Here is a 21,336-nt window from a genome sequence, read left to right as displayed (position 1 = left end):
GTTCCTAGCCTTAAAAGCCTTTCAGAAGCAATTGTACGGAAACAGGGTGTTGATCCAAACAGACAACACAACTACCATGTTCTACATCAACAAACAAGGTGGAACACAATCAGTAGCACTGTCAGGGCTAGCACAGGAAATATGGGCATGGGCTTTTCCACTAAGAATAGACCTACTAGCAATACATCTCCCAGGGAAAGACAATGTGGAAGCAGACGGACTCAGAAGGCAGACGTGAGCATCCCACGAATGGGAGATCAACCAGCAGGGAATAGAAAAGATATTCCAAAGGTGGGGGACACCGCAAATAGACCTATTTGCAATACACCAGAATGCAAAATGGCAACACTTCGCATCCAGATAACCAGACCATTGGTCACAAGGGAATGCGCTATGGATAAGTTGGTCAAAGACATTTGCATACGCTTTTCCCCAGATACCACTGATACACAGGGTACTCAACAAATGCAGAATCAGCAACTTGACCCTAATACTGATAGCACCTCAGCGGGCCAGACAGTCCTGGTTCTCACAGATAGTGGAAATGGCACAAGAACCAGCACACCGGTTCCCAAGAAGAAGGGACCTGTTAATGTAGAACGGAGAGGTGCTACACCCAGAGCCAGAGAGCCTCAGCCTAGCAGCATGGCTCCTGAAGACCTAGAATTCGCACTCCTCAAACTACCAGCAAGTACTATGGCAGTACTCTGGGAGGCAAGGAGGCCTACCACAAGGAAGTGCTACGTAGCAAAATGGAAAAGGTTATCTCAATGGTGAATCAAGGAGAAACTACAATGCATGATCACAAGGGAATCAACAGTGCTAAGATACTTAACGCACCTGCTACAAAGCAACCTAAGCTACACATCAATAAGGGCACACTTAGCTGCGATAGTGGCCTACACAAGAGGAGAAACAGGGAAAAGTTTCTTCACCTCCCAAGATGTGAAAAGATTTCTGGAAGGAGCGAAAAGACTCGCACCCCCAAAGAGGATGCCAGTACCAGCATGGAACCTCAACGTAGTGCTAACTCAATTGATGAAGTCACCCTTTGAAGCTGTTCACAAGGCTACACTGCACATGTTCACACTAAAGACAGCCTTCTTAGTGGCTATCACGTCGCTACGAAGAGTAAGCGAGTTGCAAGCGCTAACACTCCAGGAACCCTACTTACAAATACACAAGGACAGGATTGTAATGAGAACGGACCCACACTTCATACCAAAGGTGGTATCTCGGTTCCACATTAACCAAACAATCCAAATACCAAGTTTTTTCCCAAAACTGACCACAAGAACAGAAAGGGCGCTACACACACTAGACGCCAGAAGGGCTGTAATGCATTATATAGAGAGAGGACAAAGGAGTGCAGAAAAACAAAACAGTTCTTTGTCTCCTTTGCTAGCAGTTTTCTGGGACGACCAGTCACCAAAAATACGATTGCACGATGGATTGCACAGACAATTCAACTCTGCCACAAGCAGGCAGGACAACAGTTACAAGGAGCAGTTCAAGCTCACTCAACAAGGAAGAAAGGAGCAACAATTGCGTTTCTAGCAAACACACCTATCCAAGACATTTGCCAGGCTGCAACATGGTCTTCAGTGCATACTAAGTACTACTGTGTGGATATTCAAATGAACAAGGAAGCGCAAGTGGGACAGAAGGTCTTACAGCACATTTTCAGTAACCAATGCTCCTCTTCCACCCAGCCACCACAGTAAGGACAAACCACTACTAAGTCTATGCACAGCATGGTGAATCCAGAAAGATTCACGCTGCAAAACTTATAGTTTCTTACCTGTCTGTGTAGTTTTGCTGCTTGAAGACTTTCTGGATTCACTAGCGATCCCACCCTCCTCCGCCAGAAAGATGAGATGGGAGGACAAGGGGGGTGAAACGGCACACATAGCTAAATGGATCTGCAAAGGAGATAACACAAGACAAGAAAAAAGAATCCGAAGATGGCAACCAAAGGTCTGCTCTGTGTTTTTTCTTTTCTCTCTGTGCCCATTAGTCTGTATTTCATTGCTTCTCTGTGCCCCTTCAGCTCTGTAATTCACTGGTTTTCCTTTTGTGCATTTTTCCCTGTACCCCGCTAGTCTGTAATTCACAGTTTTTATCGTTCGTGCATTTTTCCTTCCCGCCGCTGCTCCCCTGCGGCCCCGCCCCCCTCTCCGTCCATTCGCCGCCCCGCTCCTGCCTCCCAGCTGCTCCTCCCTCCCCGCCTCAAATGGCGGCCGCGCTAGCGGCGCGCCAGAGGCAAACCCGCCTTCGCCTGTCCGCGCCAGGACCGCGCCCAGCGGCAGACCCCCTGGACCCCGCAACCACCACGATGCCAGACGCTGCTACGACGCCAGCACCCTCCACACACTCAACTCCGGCCGAGACTACAGCTGCTTCGAGGCTGCCCCGAAACGCACCCACGGACCCTTCTCCTGCCGCACCTGCAGCTTCACCTGCGACAGATCCACCAAACCTCCAAAGGCAGGACCCAACCTCCGCCGCTGCATACTCCTGAACACACGCTCCACACGCAAACACGCCGTTGAGCTCTGGGACCTGCTCGACACCTCCGCCCCAGACGTTGCCTTCCTGACCGAGACCTGGTGGAACGACTCCTCGATGCCCGACATCGCCGTCCCGGACGGTTACAAGATCACCCGCAGGGACCGCTCCAACGGAATCGGAGGAGGTATAGCCATCGTCCACAAGTCCACCCTCAAGGTCTCCACCCACTCAGATAACACCCTCCGCACCGCCGAACACCTGCACTTCCGGATCCACACCGACCCCAACACCATCCTCAGAGGAACACTCGTCTACAGACCCCCCGGACCCCGGGCATAGTTCAGCGACTCCATCGCCGACCTCGCCAGCACCGACGCACTCACCTCCACGGACTACATCCTCCTCGGGGACCTGAACTTCGACCTCAAGAACAACAACGATGCCAATTCCGCCACCCTGATCGACAATCTCGCCAACCTCGGCCTCAAACAACTCGTCGCAGCACCCACCCACACCGCCGGCCACACGCTTGACCCCATCTTCTCCACAAGCACCCACGTCGCCTTCAGCCACACCACCGAACCCCACTGGACCGACCCCCGCTGCGTTCATTTCACCTTCAAGAAACCCACCACCGCACCCAACAGCTGCCCCGCCGCTGCTGGAGTAGAGTCACCGAAGACCAGCTGACCACCACGCTCGCCCAGAACCCACCCACTGACCCAGATGCCGCCGCCCGCAACTTCAGACAATGGATCAACGACTGCGCCAACACCCTCGCCCTGCTCAAGAAACCCTCCCAACAGCTGCACAAGCAAGAAAGCCACCTGGTTCACCAAAGAGCTCCAGACCTCCAAACGAGCATGCCGGAAACTAGAGAAGAAATGGCTCCTGGAACGAACACCGGACGGCCACGCAGCCCACCAGGACGCCACCCACAGACACCACCACCTCATCAGATTAGCCAATAGATCTTCCTTCAAAACCCACCTGGACAACAACGCACACGACAGCAAAGAACTCAGCATCGTGAAGGAACTCTTTAACCCAAGCGCCAACGCCAACGACATCCCGCCCTCACAAGAACTGTGCGACTCGCTGGCCACCTTCTTCCACCGCAAGATCACAGACATCCACAACAGCTTCAACACCCCGACCACCCCGACAACGCCAGCTCCCACCCGCTCGACGAAAACCACCCGCCCGACGAACCCCACCCGCACCAACGGCCTGACCACCTGGTCCAACGTCAACGACGTAGAGACACGCAAGGTCATGAACTCCATCCACTCAGGAGCACCGTCAGACCCCTGCCCACACCGCGTATTCAACAAAGCAGACGCAGCCATCGCACCCCAACTTCGGAAGGTCATCAACATCTTCTTCTAGACAGCTACTTTCCCGGAAAGCTGGAGGCACGCCGAGATCAACGCCCTTCTCAAGAAGCCCAAGGCAGACCCCAAGGACCTCAAGAACTTCCGGCCCATCTCCCTGCTCCCGTTCCCGGCGAAGGTTATCGAGAAAATCGTCAACATGCAACTGACCCGCCATCTCGAGGACAACAACATCCTAGACCCGTCCCAGTCTGGATTCAGAAGAAACCACAGCACCGAGACAGCCCTCATCGCCGCCACAGACGACATCAGGCGCCAACTAGACAACGGCGAAACATCAGCCCTCATCCTCCTGGACCTGTCAGCCGCCTTCGACACGGTATGTCACCGCACACTAAAAACACACCTCCAAGAAGCCGGAATCCAAGAGAAGGCCCTCGACTGGACCACGTCCTTCCTCTCCGGCAGAACCCAGAGCGTCCGCCTCCCAGCCTTCCGATCCGAAGCCACTGACATCATCTGCGGCGCACCCCAGGGCTCATCCCTCAGCCCGATGCTGTTCAACGTCTACATGGCCTCCCTCGCACAAGTGGCCCACCAGCATGAGCTCAACATCATCTCCTACGCCGACGACACCCAGCTCATCCTCTCCCTCCACAAGGGTATGAAGGCCGTCGCCGAATGGATGAGGAGCAGCCGACTAAAACTGAACTCGGACAAGATAGAGGTCCTCATCCTCGGATGGACCCCCTCAGCCTGGGACGACTCCTGGTGGCCGACCGTGCTGGGAACAGCACCGACACCCACTGACCACGCACGCAACCTAGGAATCATCCTCGACTCCTCCGTCTCCATGTCAACGCAGTCTCCTCCTCCTGCTACAACACCCTCCGCATGCTCCGCAGGATCTACAAGTGGATCCCTACCGAAACAAGAAGAACGGTGACACAGGCCCTCGTCAGCAGCAGGCTGGACTACGGCAACGCACTCTATGCAGGAATCCCGGCCTAACACCTGCAACGACTGCAATTCATCCAACACGCCTCCGTCCGACTGATCCTCAACGTCCCTTGCCGCAACCACATCACCCCGCACCTGAGAGACCTTCACTGGCTCCCCATCGACAAGAGGATCACCTTCAAGCTCTTCACCCACGCACACAAAGCACTCCACAACACCGAACCAGCCTACCTTAACAACAGACTCTGCTTCTACACCCCCACCCGCCAGCTCCGCTCCGCCAGCCTCGCCCTCGCCGCGGTCCCCCGCTTCCAACGAACGACCTCCGGAGGCAGATCCTTCTCCTTCCTCGCCGCCAAGACCTGGAACACCCTCCCTACCCACCTTCGGCAGACCCAAGACCTGCTCACCTTCAGAAGACTCCTCAAGACCAGGCTCTTCGAGCAGTAGCGGCACCCCCCTCCCCTCAGCGCCTTGAGACCCTCACGGGTAGGTAGTGCGCTCTACAAATAACTGATTGATTGATTGATTGAAAGGTGGGAGCTTCCGCAGGAAGCGCTTCGACGTCACGAAGTACACCAAATGGTGGGATTTCGGCACCCACCTGGGCCACAAAAACAAAAAAAAGAAGAAAGAGAGAAAATACGACGATTCCGGACCCAACCACTAGATGACGGGATAATGCACAGCATAGTGAATCCAGAAAGTATTCGAGCTGCAAAACTACACCGACAGGTAAGAAACTATACGCTTTCTCCTAATCTAGGTGAAAGCCACATGCCTGAGTTGAGCTACATACCAAGGTTTGTCACTGGTTTAGGCAGGAGAGTAGATGAGTTCACTGTTACTGATTGCAAAAGAGCTCATTTACAGACGCCTGTCAGGCAGTTTTATATAAGAGTGTAGAATTTAGTGCTGGAATTTAAAGAAATGTGTCATCCTCATAGGATAATCAAACTTGCTTTCATGAAACCAAGATAATGTGGCTCTCATTTTAATGTATTTTTGCTAGTTTAAGTTGTGTGGTTTTTAGGGCTTTGCAGACAATGACCGTTTTCTCCTCCAAGGTGTTCCAGTACTATTCAATAAGTTGCCTTGTCTGAAGCACGTGAGTCTGGGATCTAGTTATTTTCTAGTTACTTTATTGAAAGTTCTTTTGGCCAGATCATCCCTAAAGCATTTGGGTCCCTTCATAACCTTTGACTTTAGAAATAGACAGTTAAAGCTGCCTTTGTTTTGAGATGACACTAATGCCAGGACATTCTCAACAACTGTCTTTAAATCTGGTATTCTCCATGTGGGTTCCTGCTGTACCACTAGAGTTTACTTAATACCTATATTCCCTGTATAAAAACTTGTCTCTTATTTCCTTGTTGCAGGCGACGCATATAGTTACCTGTAATAAAGAAATGATGCAGTTGCTCAACTGTAATTAGTTATTACCGTTGAGTTCTGACGTCCCAATGCCTGCCACCAGATCCAGCAACCAGGAGGGAACGTCAGTTGGCAGAGCACAATTAAAGCTGCAGTTTACCAAACGAAAGCAAGAGCTGGATTTTCCTTCATCTGCTCTGTGTTTTTTTTACAAAAACTGTGATACACAGAAATAAGATATTTATGACAAATTATTTGTTTTGCAAGCTTTAGGTAATTATAAGGAAAAAATAGAATGTCTCTGCATGTTTCTTCCACATGTTCTGCACTATAGCGATTTTTTTAAAATCTGAGTTGTATTAAATGGATACTTATATATTTGTGCAACTAATATCTGACTGTTGGTTGATTTGTTTACTTTTACACTAGAAATTCGACTTGTATTCACGTTTGCAAAAATCCCTCTTTAAATCAAAGAGCAACACACCAAGGATTTAATTAGTTTGTGGAAAGGGTGATTAAGGATATTATAAGTCACATCGGTGTTCCATGACCTTGGTCCTTGTTCCTTTATATGGTGCTGAAACTATTTGGTTACTTACAATGTCCTTATAATGTACAGCTGGGGATACTTTATTCCGTATATCTTATCTTTGAAATTGATTACAGTATTCGTGTTCAAATTGAGTGGGCCATGTTTGTACCAGTAACAATCTGATCGTTAGTCTCCATTATCTGGCAATTCTCACTCTGAATTTTGTGAAGGCTCAAATATACTCAAAAGGATGCCTTCCATCATCAGCTACCGACATGTACTGTGGTCTCTTAGAAATGTTGTCTCAAATAATTTGCTCTCTTTTCATTTTATGGCCTATTCTTCCTCTTCTGATATGTTCACGATTATTCCTTGGAGATCTCAGCCAGAACCAGTGACCCATTTAGAATAAAGGTGATCCCTGTTCTTACCCAAGTGGAGCAGGGAGTAGAAAGGGGAGACGGTTTAATGATGGCCTTTCTTCTGCACCCATCATAACTTAGGATTTTGCAGAACAGCATCAATCAATCCGGTATTTGTGTAAAGCGCGATCTACTTACTCTTACGGGTCTCAAGGCGCTGGGAGCCATTGTGGAAATTAAGTGAGCTATTGCCCAGAGTCACATGGTGCTGAGCTGATCCGGAGCCGGGGATCGAACCGTGAGCCCTGTGGTCCGAAGTCAGCTGCCCTGGCCGCTGCACCACACCTCTCCACTAAGCTAAGCATGATGGTTTCCAACTTCTCAGAAAAGTTTCTCTTCCAGAGTTACAAAAGGGATGTAAAAAACTGTTTAGTGTTGGTCAGACTGAGGTGGAACAGTGCACTGCCTGATTGGAATCGCTGCATTGTCAGTTGGGCTAACCTCATGCACTTTTTTGCTGTTGAAACCTAATGCTTCTGGCTTGGGCCCTGCTTTTATCGCATGTAAGTAGTATCAGAAGAATGAGGAGGTATGCAAGTTTCTTAGCACTATAACTTACAGATGAATACCAAGTAATTCCCTCAGCCTCGGCCTGAAACAAAGATATAATTATTATTACTGAATATGTGATTATTATTTTTGGAGTTTGGGAGCAGCAGATATTTTATTATTGTAAATAGAGTTAACGGCTGAGTGGGGTCAGCTACTCTGGCCAGGCCCCTCTCTTAATAGTAGTTGAAAACCCAGGCAACACACACTTTTGTTTTCAATTGCATCCTTTCCAAAGCATATGTCTATGTAGGGAGGGTTCAGTGACTAGAACTGCCTGGATCTGTGCATTACCGCTCCCATTTCTCATCACTCTAGAGCTGGGCCCTCTTCATGAACGGTCAGTCCATGCCAAGTACTGGACAAACCTAACCGAAGCAAACATTTGTTTGCTTCAGTTGATGAAAACTCCTTCTTTTTCTAATTTTCTGATGAATTTTATTTATTTTCACTGGCAGTGGTGAATACTAATACAATACTTGTGGATCGATTTTCATTAATTGCCAAACTCTATGCCAAACAAGTATCTAGGTCTTTGTTTTGTCTAACTTGGAAAGATGAGATTAGACCAAATACTATTAATCCTGAGCCGCAGTACTTATGGATGTGCCCCTATCTTTGCATTATGGTGATAAGTCATATTATTCATGTACCTGGTCCTTTTGTTCCCGTGCTTTATGTTACATTTTGCTTCGTCACTTGAATAATTCACCAGGTTGCTGATTAGCTTTCTCCTGGTAATCTCTTTCACCTTTTTCTTGTAAATTGCACTTCGCAAATCCAGAGCTTTGTTCGTTGTGTGAAAATGTAACAATAGGAACATTTGTAATTGTATTTTAAAAATCTTTCTTTGTTTCAGTGTTATAACAATACAGATTTTTCTTTTCTCCTATTAGAACTTCCGGCAAAGGTGGTTAGAAAACCTACAGAGGAGAATCATGCTGTTGTTGAAGACATTCCAAAGATTCCGGACAATAAAGTTCTTGTGGAAAACAGAAAGAATGAATCAGATGAGAGGGAACAACATTGGGGCAGGAACAGGGGCCATAGCCACAACTCGACATCCAGAAACTCTTTTAAAAACGAACGCAGACAACGGCACCTGGCACAACAGAAACGTCGCCCAACTCTGCTAGAAATGGCAAGTGCATCCTCCTTTTCTATTTTTGCTTCCCTCTTCAAACTATTCATAACTATTAATCTGAGTGACTTTCTTGTTGAGTTTTTTTAATGGTATAACCTACCATGGTGTAGCATAGCTTTACTAAGAGACGCGTTTGTTAGGTGATGAGTAGACAACCGATCACTGAGAACCCAGCTAAAAGCAGGCAGAAACTGTTTTGATCTGCACGCGTTTGTAGGAATCGCAAGTGATTTATCCTGCAGCTCTGAAGAGCTTCTGCAGATTTCACTGTTCTGGTGTATTCTATTTTACTTTATTTATGTATCGCTTACTACCCCTGACGAGGCGTTGAAGCACTTTGTAGCGAGAACCAAAGGTTAGCGTTTAATTCAGTGGTTATTGGTATTAGTCATGTGCAGTCAATAAAGATTGCATGCATTTACTCCAGTTACTTTGTGATACAGGATATTAATACTAGTTAGGTGTGAAAACATTTGTGGGGCTATATGGTTCAGGTGAGTTATTGGTGAGAAAGTCTGGAGGAGATTAGGCAATGTTAGATCTGATTGATCAATTGGTGCTTGAAGATTCAGAAGTGATTTCATGCTGCAGAATAATTCCCTTAGCTTGTTTCAGTTACCCAACTTCAGTTGCTCAGTGTGCTTTGCTCTGAGGTCTGTGCAGCTTTCTGTTGTGTGTCCTGTTAAGCACCAAACCTGCACAAGGCAAATGCCTAGAACTTAGTTTGTTGACGTTTAAAAACACAATCTTCACAACACAAATACATTACTGGGTTTATTAATTGGTTTGGGATGGGACAGCCCACAATAGTTTTTATGACACCTAGAATTTCTGCCCAGAAGGGTCTATTTATTGGGCAATCTTATAATGGTGTTTGAAATCTCCCATTGAAGCACAAACTCACTAAGCAAGCGTGTGTTTGGGAAATACCTGTGAGCTTACAGGGGTATAAATACTAGCTGTTAACCAATTTATAATAGGCTTCTCTCTCCATTATACTAGTCTTGTTCTGTGTAATATACTGTCGTAGGTATTTCCATTGAACATTTCCCTGCTGCTGTCCCAGGACTACATTTTAAAATTATTTGCATGAGTGCATTTCAGGGGTTTGGGCTTCTAAGAGAATATTATGTGGATGAGTGATCAGACCCTTTGAGTCCCCCACTATCTTAACACATTTCTCAATTGGGATTAGAATTCAGGTGGTAGCTTCTCTGTTGGGTGAATGCATTACCCAGTGTCTTAGTTGAACATAGTGGTAAGGTTCTGACTCCTCTAGGTTACATTTCTTTTTAGGTTTTTGAAGGAGAGAATGTTGAGACCATGAAACATATCCAAGATAGTTAGGTACTGGCCTTGCCTTTATCCATCAAACAGACCCTGCTCAAGTACTGGACAGAATAGGAGGATATAAAGTAGGGAGAGGAAGTTGTCAGATTTTATCCTCTTGTGAGTGTGTCCCATACTGCTAGTATTGTATTCATGGGTGTTCCAATGCAAGGATTTGGACACTTAAATTGTTTTGACTTCTCGACGTGGTCCCTGATGGTTTTCTTCTCATCACAGTTCTATCCAATGTGTCTCAGTTCCCTGTAGGGACCCTTCTGCGAGTTCTCACATTTGCTCTGATCTGTAATATGTTAGGAAATTGGGGAGAAACTAGCCATTTTGCTTGTTTAGGTACTCTAAGGATCTTTTTGGCCAGACTGGTCCCTTTTCCCTGCCATACCAAATGCAGGGTTAGCTTATTGAGCTCTGAGAAAAATCTCTGGAGACTCATACTGGAAGGGCCTGGAAGAAGTACAAGGCTCTGGGCAAAATATTAATCTTTACTTTTATTGATTATACCTAGCTAGGAAAGATTGGGGCCCATCAGCAATAGTCATTGCTTACTTATGTAAGCAGTTGTGGTTAGTTAGCTTTATATTGTTCAACTGGGTTAGACATAATATTGGGTCCCAAATATTTGATGGTTTGGTTAGCCTACCTGAAACTAGTTATAGCACTTATGATGTTTACTTGTCCCTGGGTGGATGTTAAGTTGAGAATGTTTTATTTGATAGATTCACCTTAAACCCTGAGGCTTCTTCGTATTGTCGGGTATACCTGTAATTACCTCAGTGATGATTCAGAGTATGTCATAGTTTAACAGGATATCATCAGCAAATAGTGTCATTTTATGGACATCAGAACTAAAAGGGATGGCCCCTGATACCCCATCAGCTCCAACTCGCCTAGCAAAATATTCTGTGCTAAGTGCAGTGGGGAAAGGGGACGCCCTCTAAGTGTCCCTTGTCCCATTGCAAATGGTCACAGAAGTTTCCCATTAAGAGTAATTTGTAGGATCCAGAGATTGATAGCTTTCCATTATCGTGTCCATAAAAGTTCAGCCATCCTTTCCAAAAACACCCATTCCATACAGTTGAATGCAATTTCTGCACCAAGTGATAGTACAATAACTGAAATGTTCTTCTTTTTGACCAGGTGGATTATTTTGTGGATGTACCTACCACCCCTGATAACTCTGGATTGAGCGGAAGGGATGTGACCAGGGAACAATATTTCTAATCTTATCATTAGTATTCTGGTATATAATTTAGAGTCCATGTTAAGAAATATAATAGGTCTCTATGAGCCGCGCTGATTGACATCGTTCCTGCCTTTAGAATTACCGTAATGCAGACCTCCTAGACTTAGTAACCTTGTTAAATTCATTAGCTGTGGGGCTGATGTTGATGTAAACGCCTTATAAAAATTCCTAGTAAGGCCATCTGGGTCTGGTGCTTTATGCTCAAACTTCTTCTGTTTTGATGGGTTCCTCTCGGACCTCTTTCTGTAATTGTGTAATTTTATTCAATTATATAGATGCCAAGTATTTCCTTTGGCTCTTCTATTTGCTTGGGGTCTGCAGTATAAGGTGAGGTATAAATATCCGGAAAAGCCTCTAATTTCTCCTCTGCAGATGTGATTAACTGACCTGTCTCATTGAGTATGTCTCGTCTATATCTCATTTACATTTTATATCTTGGCAGCCTTTAAAAAAGTGTGCCCACTCTTTCACCCTGGTCATATGTATTTTCCTTAAGGCACACTAGTGCAAAATTGTGAGCGCAGCCTGGATAGTGGCTATTGTATTTAGTTTACCTCGAATCTATCCTAATTGCCATTTGGGATTTGCTTTGTGGATTTTTTTTTCAACTCTTCTGCAAGTTCTTCTAAAAGAGTGAAATCATTGTGTTTCATTGTTTTTGAGTTGGCTCATGCCTCAATACATCTTTTACAAATTACAACTTTAAACGCGTTCCAGAGGCATGTAAGGATGGTATCTTGTGGGGGATTTCATTGGAAGTACTCTGCTATATGTATATGTAGCTCTTCTTTTAACCTCAGGGTCCCTAGGAAATGCTGGGATAAATACCCATGTTAGTGAGGTTATAACACTCTGATGTCTCATGCTTGGGCAAGTTACAGTAGAGCATTGTCGGAGAGTTTTATTGAGTGTATTTTCATATCCTGCACCAGGGGCATCAGGGCATTGTTCACTAGAGTATAATCTAAACGGAAGTAAGTCATATGGTAGTAAAATGTGTAATCCCTTATGAACGCATTTATGTCCTCTCCAGTACCCTCAAGTTTGTCCTAAGCCTTGTAGCGTTTCTTTTACCCCCCTAGAAAAAAGTTAGAATAAGATGTAGTGTGTCCTGGTCTGTCCAGTATTGTATTCATCTTTAATTTAAGTTTGGAAGTTACCCACAGCATATTAAAATGGTGTATCTAAAAAGATGAACTGGATTTTATCCTGGCCTGAGTTTGGAGCATACACTGTGGCTACTGTTACTAATTTACCCGCAACATGACTGGCTATCATTTCTTATTTGCCTTTTTCGTCAATATTCTGGCTTGCAGGAGTAAAGTCCAGTGGCTGGTAGACAAAAAGTGTTACACCTCTAAATTTAGTTTTGGCTGAGGATCGGAGTCAATGGGTAGAGTTTTTATGCTTAAGACAATATTGATCTTGTTTTCTCATGCATTCTTGGATTTGCTATTATGTGTCTTTCCCTTCTTTGAAGAATTTCCATATTTTTGTCCTTTCATTGGGAGATTTAAGACCCTTCGTATTCAGTAATAATAATGTAATCTTCATGTGTCCATGGGTTTATTGTATAAATGCAATTTGTATGTTGCTGTAGTTTACCTGAAGCTTTATGTCCCTCTCCCCGCTGCTAAGCTCTGTTAGGATTTTGTTGCCATCTTCATTCTTGTTTACCTCCCTTCCCAGTCTATAAACAATATATCAAACTTTTTCGAAACTACGGCGGGCTCACGCGAGTTACGGTGATCGCTACGTTATCACTGCAACACGGGGTAATGCCTTGATACTTTGTTTCAAAGTATATATTATGGTGCATATGGTGACTATTATATCACCATTTGACTTCTCCATACTGAATACTGCAATACAGTGACAGCGTTCGCTTCAACTCATAAGCTGACTGACGATTACTGGGCGGACATACTTACTCAATCCAGGACTACAAGGTTATAAATATCTACTCTGTTCGCTTTTTGGAAAATTTAAAATGCCCTGAAGAAGTTCTCAGTAGAGAACGAAACGCGTTGGCTGTTTGCCTCTGTTTTATATCAAGAGTGAGAAGATTATGAATCGCCAATAAAGATGAACACCAATCAGTATCTGGATTTAATATGAACTATTCTGATATATTAACAAAAGTGGTGCAATCACGATATTAGTTTGTTTAATATATCAAACTGTTTAGCCTTTGAATTGGATTCCTTAACCAGTGCATTGCAAGCCCCTCCCCTTCCCCGGTGGGGGAGGACGACAGTGGACCCACTTCTTATGATTCATGTTACTGCCATTTGTGGGAGGTTATTGGCATGGCTCCCTCCATGGCACTTTTCATTCTTTTAGAAATATGCTCCTTGCAGCACCTCCCTTTCTAATCTAGGGTATACTCAGATATGTGGAATTAAGGATTTTATCCTCCAACAATGTGGATTTAATTTCCTTATTACCGTATTTTTTGTTTTTCAACCGCTTACTGAGCGTTCGTTATTTTAATTTAAGCATTTCCTTTTAGGGTCACTGAGCTACTTTAAAGGTGAACCTCTCTTTGTCTTTCGGAACTATCCAGGCCCTCATCTGGTAGCTTGCGTCCTTATCATTGGGTTTGTTTGAAGTGCATGGTTCGTCATCATTATCCTCTTGCAAGAGAGTCCCCAGCAGCTGGCCAGCTTAGCCTTTTTCCATGAAGTGGTGGGTTTTATCCTGGATTTCAAAGGTTATGCTGAAAGGATAAAACCATTTGCATTTGATGCGCTCCTGTGTCAGCTTTTCTGTAATTCTGCAAAATTGTCAACTAAGAAGTGAATTTGGAACCAAGGCGCACTCATAATCCTGGATGAAAATCGTATCCTTGTTTTTCACTAATTTTATGACCTTCTCTTTTTCTTTATAACTGTAAAATGTTGCGAGTAGGTCTCTAGTTTTTTTTTCCTTCATTGGGTTAGTTGGGCCCAATTCTTTGAACTCTTTCAAAGTGAACTTCCGGGTGATCATCACCTAGAATTGAAGAAAAGAGCTCAGTCTGAAATAATTCTAGGTTTATTCCTTCTGCTCCTTCTTCCAGGCATCTAATTTACACATTGACCCTCCTTGATCTATTCATTATTGCTGCTTCAGTTTGTGTCTTTAAGGTGATTTCCATTGTTAAAGATCATTTTTGCTGCTGCTGTTCAATTTTGGCTTGCACCCCCACCACTCTTGTCCTGGTGGAAACATCTGTGCGTAGAGCGGTTACCTTCATGTTGAGGTCTGCTTTTAATTCTTCTAGGCCTTTAGACATATCTTTTTTTCATTTCTTCTCTGAGCTCGGTTTTTAAGGGCCATTATTGTGTACTATATGACCGTTAAGCTAGAGATAACCTGGAAAAGTGTTCTCTGTGCAGCGTCGTTCAAATAGTTTTTATGGCATTATGTGGGGGCAAGGGGATTTACTTTAGATCAGTTCGGAAAGTTGAAATGGTTGTCTGTTTGTGTATATTGAATTCCAGCCCAACCCCGAAGTGAGGGCCTCCCTTCCTCACCACCTAGGTAATCAGCGTTGTCATGCAAGTATTTGCGGGTGACTCTGTTTCATTAGATCTATTTCATAGGCTGTTGCAAGGGCTCAAATTCCTCAGGCATTCACCGAGGGCCACCTCAACACAACCGCTGCAGTGTCACAAGCACTGTTCCGCCGTTGCCACCACCCTATCTGTCAACGGCAGCATTGTCAAGGGACCTCTCTGTTCTCTCTAAAGTAGTCTTGTTCTGCTTCTCAAGTTACCAGCGTTGAGCCCCACGTGCTTCTGTGGGGCCACCACCACTCCAGCCCCCTTACTTGGTTAGCACCACTCCTCCCCCCCCTGCTTGATTAGCATCACTCCAGCCCCCCCTGCTTGGTTAGCATCACTCCAGCCCCCCCCTGCTTGTTTAGCACCACTCCAGCCCTGCTGCTTGGTTAGCACCACTCTAGCCCCGCGGTGTGGTTAGCACCACTCCGGCCCCCACTGCTTGGTTAGCTTCACTCATGCTGTGGCGTTCTACAGCCACTTTTCTTGCTCACAGCCCCTTGTACGTAGGCAGAGGAGGGCATCGATCTCTGCATACCTTTTTCTCAGTCCACAAGGAGCAGGGCTTCTGGAGTTCCTCTGCCCTTTTCTGTCTTCCTTCTGGCAGCTCCATATTGTTTCACAGGCCTACCACTAGATTGTTCCACCCTCGTACATTTCATGCTCAATGTGGATGGGCACTTTCCAAGTTTAATGTTTCGGGTGGCTGCAGGTTTGGTGCACATTTTTCACATGGCCATTTTAAGCAAAGACTTGCAGTTGATGTGGTCGAGGCCACAAAGGAGCCTCAGAGGTCTGTGTCTAGTCGGCCATTTTTCCAGCCACACCCCACCAGCGTATAATTTAGTAAATATCTTAGGTTGGCTTAGTAAGCATTAGTCACTCGTGACTCTAACTGCAAACCCAAATATCACTAGCCTAACAAACTCGGTAGGTAACTGGGCAATAAAGGCATCTGCAGCATAATAAGGGTAGATAGACAGGAAATTAACATGAGCAACTAGGATTTCATCTATTTCTTTAAAATTGTCACATTTCATGTATCTTTTTCTCAAGCGTTTGCACAAAAATGTCCTATTTGTCAGCATTGTGCTAGCTTCCTGTTTAAGTGCCATGAATATCAAATTATATTGTTTGCAGGTCATTGTTGTAACAAACTCATCTGAGCCGATCGGTGGAGTTTGTGCTTTGTAAGGCAAGATAGAAATGAATAAATAGAGTTGCTCACTGGCCTTGGATACTCGGATTTCTGTTGTCCTGGAAATGCCTTTGTCTCAAGTACATGGCACCTCCCTGTGTACAGTTTACTGTTTTCACTTGTTTCTAAGTAATACCTATTGTAGTTCTGGAAATTTGCAACAGCCACGTCAGATCTGAAATATTAACGAACATGTGCTAGTCATTGGGGCTCTGAACAAAGAGTATCTCTTCAGGTTTACACTAAAATTTGAGTGGTACTCTAGAGTGAAGAAGCAAGATGACAGACGTTTCTGTGTGAATTTTTCAAAAGCTCTTTTTTATTCACGTTTGAGTAGCCTTGTCAAACGTATGCAAGTAACTGTTTCGAATTTAAATAGTATTTCACTCCACTGGAACTTCCAGTCCTACGGGCTTCCTATAAAATCCTATCTCAATCCGTTCTGTAATGATGCATGCTCATTTGGGTAAGAAAACTCCTCTGAAGAAAGTGTTAGTATCCCACCATAATAGAAGAGACCCTGCAATCCTTGTATAATAATCCTGTCTCTAATTTCCTACTACAGTCTAGTTGTGACATCACTAGTCACCTGTGATAAAAACTAGTTGAAAAGCTGCTTAATTGTAATGGGTTAATGCAGTTGAGGTCTGCCTTCACAGTGCCTCCTGCCAGAGCCAGGCGACAGTGTGAAAGGCAGGCCTCGGGGCAGAATTGCAAATGCTGTGTAAACAATGAAAACGAGAACTAGCTTCTCAACTTTTTTGAACTGGAAATGAACAGTCATTTGCAGAATTGGGCCTCTTACAGCAGCCTGTTTGTTTTTTGTACAGCTACAATTAATTACATGAAAGGAGGGATCACTCTGTATGTTACCATTTATAAACTAGAGCTATTTTTGAAAGGGTTGTACATTTAGCTGCACATAATGTGTTTCGAAAAATTGCTGTATGTTGGGGAGTATAAATCAGCACTACGATTCTACATGCATGTAGTTACAACCATATGCATTGACTTGAAGGAGTAAGAGACTATAGGCTTAAGCTTTTTAGGGGTCTTGTAACAATGAGACTACGTATTATAAGGAATAAAATATCCTCTGTCATACGTTAAAAGAATTCTTCAAGTCTCTGAGTTCCATGATCTTACATAGGAACTCTGCTTTTGGTTTTGTTCCTCTGTATGGTTACAGAACTTCAGTGACTTACAGTATCCCTATAACGTACTAGAGAGGATATCTTATCCCATACCCAATAGCATTTGTGTTTGTCAGTGATGCCTCGCGTTTCTGCCCTGAAATAAAACTTGAAAGTGTTAAAATCTTGTTCAAAGAAAATATTTCTCATGAGTTGTGCTTATTTTTCCTCTGTCGCCAATAGATGTTGTGTGCAAAAAAGCATATTTGAATGTGCTTAATGTAGATCAATTATTATTCTAGTATACACATGCTGCTAGTTGAATGGGCTTATAGTGTGTCTCGGTATACTTTGTCAATTACTTTAACTCCTTTCCTTATTTACTAATGTACTCTGAACTAATGCTTAGTGCCTTAGGCTTATATGCCCATTTCATATGGGACCATAAATATTTGTAGCAGTTAAGAATGGCTGCAGCAGAATGATTAGCAGATTTTATTGAATCATATGAAATGAAATGACATTTCTATGGAATTGGTGTCTTCTGTGTATCTTCATAATTAGTTTCTTGGACTTTGAATTTCAAAGTGATTGCACATGTATTACCCAAGTCATGCCCGCTAGCAGATGCCATGATGTTACGACCAACCTCTATGTTTCCATGAACTCAATTTTTTTCCATGCACATAAATTGTGCCCATTCCTAAATTGTTCTTCTGATTGACATCTTTATTTTTTTTTTTTTTTTTTTTTTTTTATTATCAGCTTGGAAACACAGGCAATTTATATAATCTTTTAGAGTAACATTAGCATCTGTTACATCTATTACAGTCATGCATTCCCCTATGTTTAACAATTCTTAGAAAACAAAAAGACAAGCCATTGATTATTACATTAACAATATTAAGAATAGAACAAAGTCAAATTGGGTTAATATGACCCAGTTGTATAACACTTAACTTTCCAGCCATTGTGTAAATGGGGCCCATATTTGTGTGCCCCTTTCCCGTCTTCTCCTGCCCCCCCCCTTAAAAACACAGCTGACTCCATACTATGGAGGGCTAAGATCCTTGCTCTCCAATTCGTAAAGGTTGGGGCGGCAGAATTTATCCATTCCGATGTAATACATAATCTTATTTGCGACATTGCAATATATATTAAAGCAGTGATATGACTCGTTCTATTCATTGATATATCAGCTTCACAACCCATTATAACTAATTCAGCTGATAAAACCAAGGGAATTTTAAGGCTAGCAATAATAAATGTTTGAACATCTTGAATGAATTGGGCCAATTTAGGACAGGAAAAGAACATGTGGAGATCATCAGCCGCTATTATGCCGCATCTAGGACAGCTGTGGCCACCCCTACCGCCCCATTTATATATTTTGGCTGGGGTGTAATAGAGGTCATACAGGGCCATATAACTTTGGGAGCGCAAGCTCCCGGAAATTAGAACCTTACCAGAGAGTTCTAAGGCCTGAACTATATCGATATCCGACTTACAGAATTTGGCTTCCAATTTGGCTTTAAATTTCAATATGTCATCAGGGAAAACTGAAAGTAAATTTCTGTAAATTGGTCCAATTCGTGAGTTTTTAAAAATTAAATCCATAAGTGTGTTCCTACAAAATAACGTTGGAGTATTAAGTAGAAGTTTGGAAAGGCAACTACAGACCTGCAAATATTTAAAAAAGTCATGGGTATCTAATGTAAACTTTTCTTTTAAAAAAAGAAAAGTGGCCATATTCTCTTCATATGCCAAATCCCCTACTATCTTAATACCTTGGAACTGCCATCTTATTGTGACGTTATCTTGGAAAATTGAAGGAAGCAGTCTGGCTGCTGACAAGGGGGTATAAAAGTTAATACTGGCAATTGGCCATCTACGTCGAACCTTCCTCCATATTGAGTACATGGAGATAATAACTTTAAACTTGGTCTTTTTATAGTAGCTGGGTTCGAGTATTGACGTTAGTGTCCCCTTGGCAGCATGTCCTAGCCCTATCTCAAAAATAGATGGTGACCTGCATGGTGGAAGATTTGCTCTATCTCCAAACAGTGGAAGAGCAAGATATTGAATAAACGCTGACCAACTGTATAGGAGCAAATTGGGAACAGACCACCCCCCTCTTTCCAATGGGAGCTGCATCCATTTTGCAGCCCTACGTGGCTGGCGATCGCCCCATAAAAACCTGTTGCAACATCTCTCTGCGCGAATAAGGCTGGACTGAGCAAATTCCAAAGGAATAGTCCTAAATACATAGAGAAATTTCGGGAGTATCAGCATCTTTAAGACATTGCGCCTTCCAAACAGAGACAAATGCAGCTTATCTAATCTACATAACGTAAGATTAACTTTGTCAATAATGGGTGAGATGTTCATATCGGGCAGACTATCGATTGCGGCTGTTATTTCTATCCCTAAGTAACGAGCACTATGAACCACCGGTGCAATAGAGGGACCCATTGCCGCCGTTTGAACTACCTGGGTTTTCTGAGCGTTAAGTTTATAGCCGGAGTACTGGCCATAGTGTTTAGCTGCCACTTTTATTGCTGAGAATGAGGTAGAAACATCTGAAGTAATCACTATAATGTCATCTACATATACTAGAACTTTAAAATCGACTGTATTGTTCTTAACAGAAGCTATGTTTGGGCAGAGTTCAAGTTTACTCAAAAATGGATCTATATATAGGGCAAACAGGAGGAGGGAGCACGGACAACCTTGTCGAGTACCCCTACTGATTGCAAAAGAACTTGAACCCTTTCCAGATATAGATATAGTTGCTCGAGGTGTTCTATATAAAGACTGCAAAGCATGAATAAAGTTGGGACAGACCCCCTTCCAATGTAGGACCCGCCAGAGAAACCCACAGGCAACCCTGTCGAACGCCTTTTCGGCGTCCAGCAAGATTGCCCCAAGAGGGGAGCCCGAGGCCTGGGCCCAGTCTAAGAGTGCAATAACACGGCGGACATGGTCCGTCGTGTCCCTACCGGGGATAAATTCATGTTGCCGGATGGAAACTAATGGAGTTATCACCCGTGCAAGCCTCGTTGCCAAAATTTTTGCAAATATTTTATTGTCAGTGTTGATTAATGATATCGGACGAAACGAAGCGGGATCCAGCTCTGGTTTGTCCTTCTTCTTAAAAAGAATTATAGTTGTGTTGCACCAAGAATCTGGTATATGACCTAGTTGTGCCTCTCTTAGTATTTTCAAGAAATCCTCACGGATCTCCAGCCGGAATATTTTATAAAATTCCAGCGGAATCCCGTCCGGTCCTGCGGCTTTGCCGTTTGCCAATGAATTCAATGCAGTTTCCACCTCAACCCATTCTATGGGTGCCGCCAGAACAATGTTCTCTTGATCTGTAACTCTAAGAGTGTTGAGATCTGATAGAAAGGTGATGATGTCATGATCTATGTCTCGGTCCTTAATTTCTTCCGTATGTAAAGATTTATAAAACTCAAGAAAAACCGATAAGACAGATTCTGGAGTATCCTGAATATTTCCATGAATATCCTGTATCTTAGTAATACGGTTGGCCGTAGCTCGTTGCTGTAGTCGTTTAGCCAGGACCTTCCCGACTGTTCACCAAACTCGAACATCATCGATGTAAGGACCGAGACATAGAACATCATCGAACGATACTGAAAGTATTTAGCTGCAAGGTCCTGTCCAAAGAACTCAAGCAAAGAAGCTCTAATAATGGCTACCTGGGTTTGACTATAGGATAGATCACGACCTTCCCTGATCGCATTGACAAGCTGAATTTCTGCAGAGCATAGAGCTTCTATCCTGATCTTAATCTGGTCTTGAGCTTTTTTTTGATGAAAAAATGAAAAGCTCTTAGTTTCGCCACGAATTGCTGCTTTCAATGTGTCCCAGACAATTTTACTAGTGATTGACATCTTTAGAGTAATTGCCTCCTAAACCTGCTAATCACCACCTGATCTAAACCCATCGACTGACACAAACAATTTGCCACCTCTCTGTTCAAGGCATCCATTTTGGGATTCAGGCCTAAGTGTAGAG

General features: G+C 43.9%; 1 protein-coding gene across 1 annotated transcript in view; it reads left to right on the top strand.

Moving 5' to 3' along the window:
• Window positions 1-21,336, top strand: part of NUFIP1 (nuclear FMR1 interacting protein 1) — a 333,972-nt gene that overhangs the window by 307,452 nt on the left and 5,184 nt on the right. The window contains exon 9 of the mRNA XM_085621822.1: window positions 8,582-8,826. Within this exon, the coding sequence (XP_085477948.1) occupies window positions 8,582-8,826 (245 nt within the window). The remainder of the gene's footprint in view (window positions 1-8,581; window positions 8,827-21,336) is intronic.

Source organism: Triturus cristatus, chromosome 8 (genome assembly GCF_964204655.1).
Source record: "Triturus cristatus chromosome 8, aTriCri1.1, whole genome shotgun sequence".
NCBI classification, from domain to species: Eukaryota; Metazoa; Chordata; class Amphibia; order Caudata; family Salamandridae; genus Triturus; species Triturus cristatus.
This window is presented reverse-complemented; position numbering and strand designations above follow the sequence as displayed.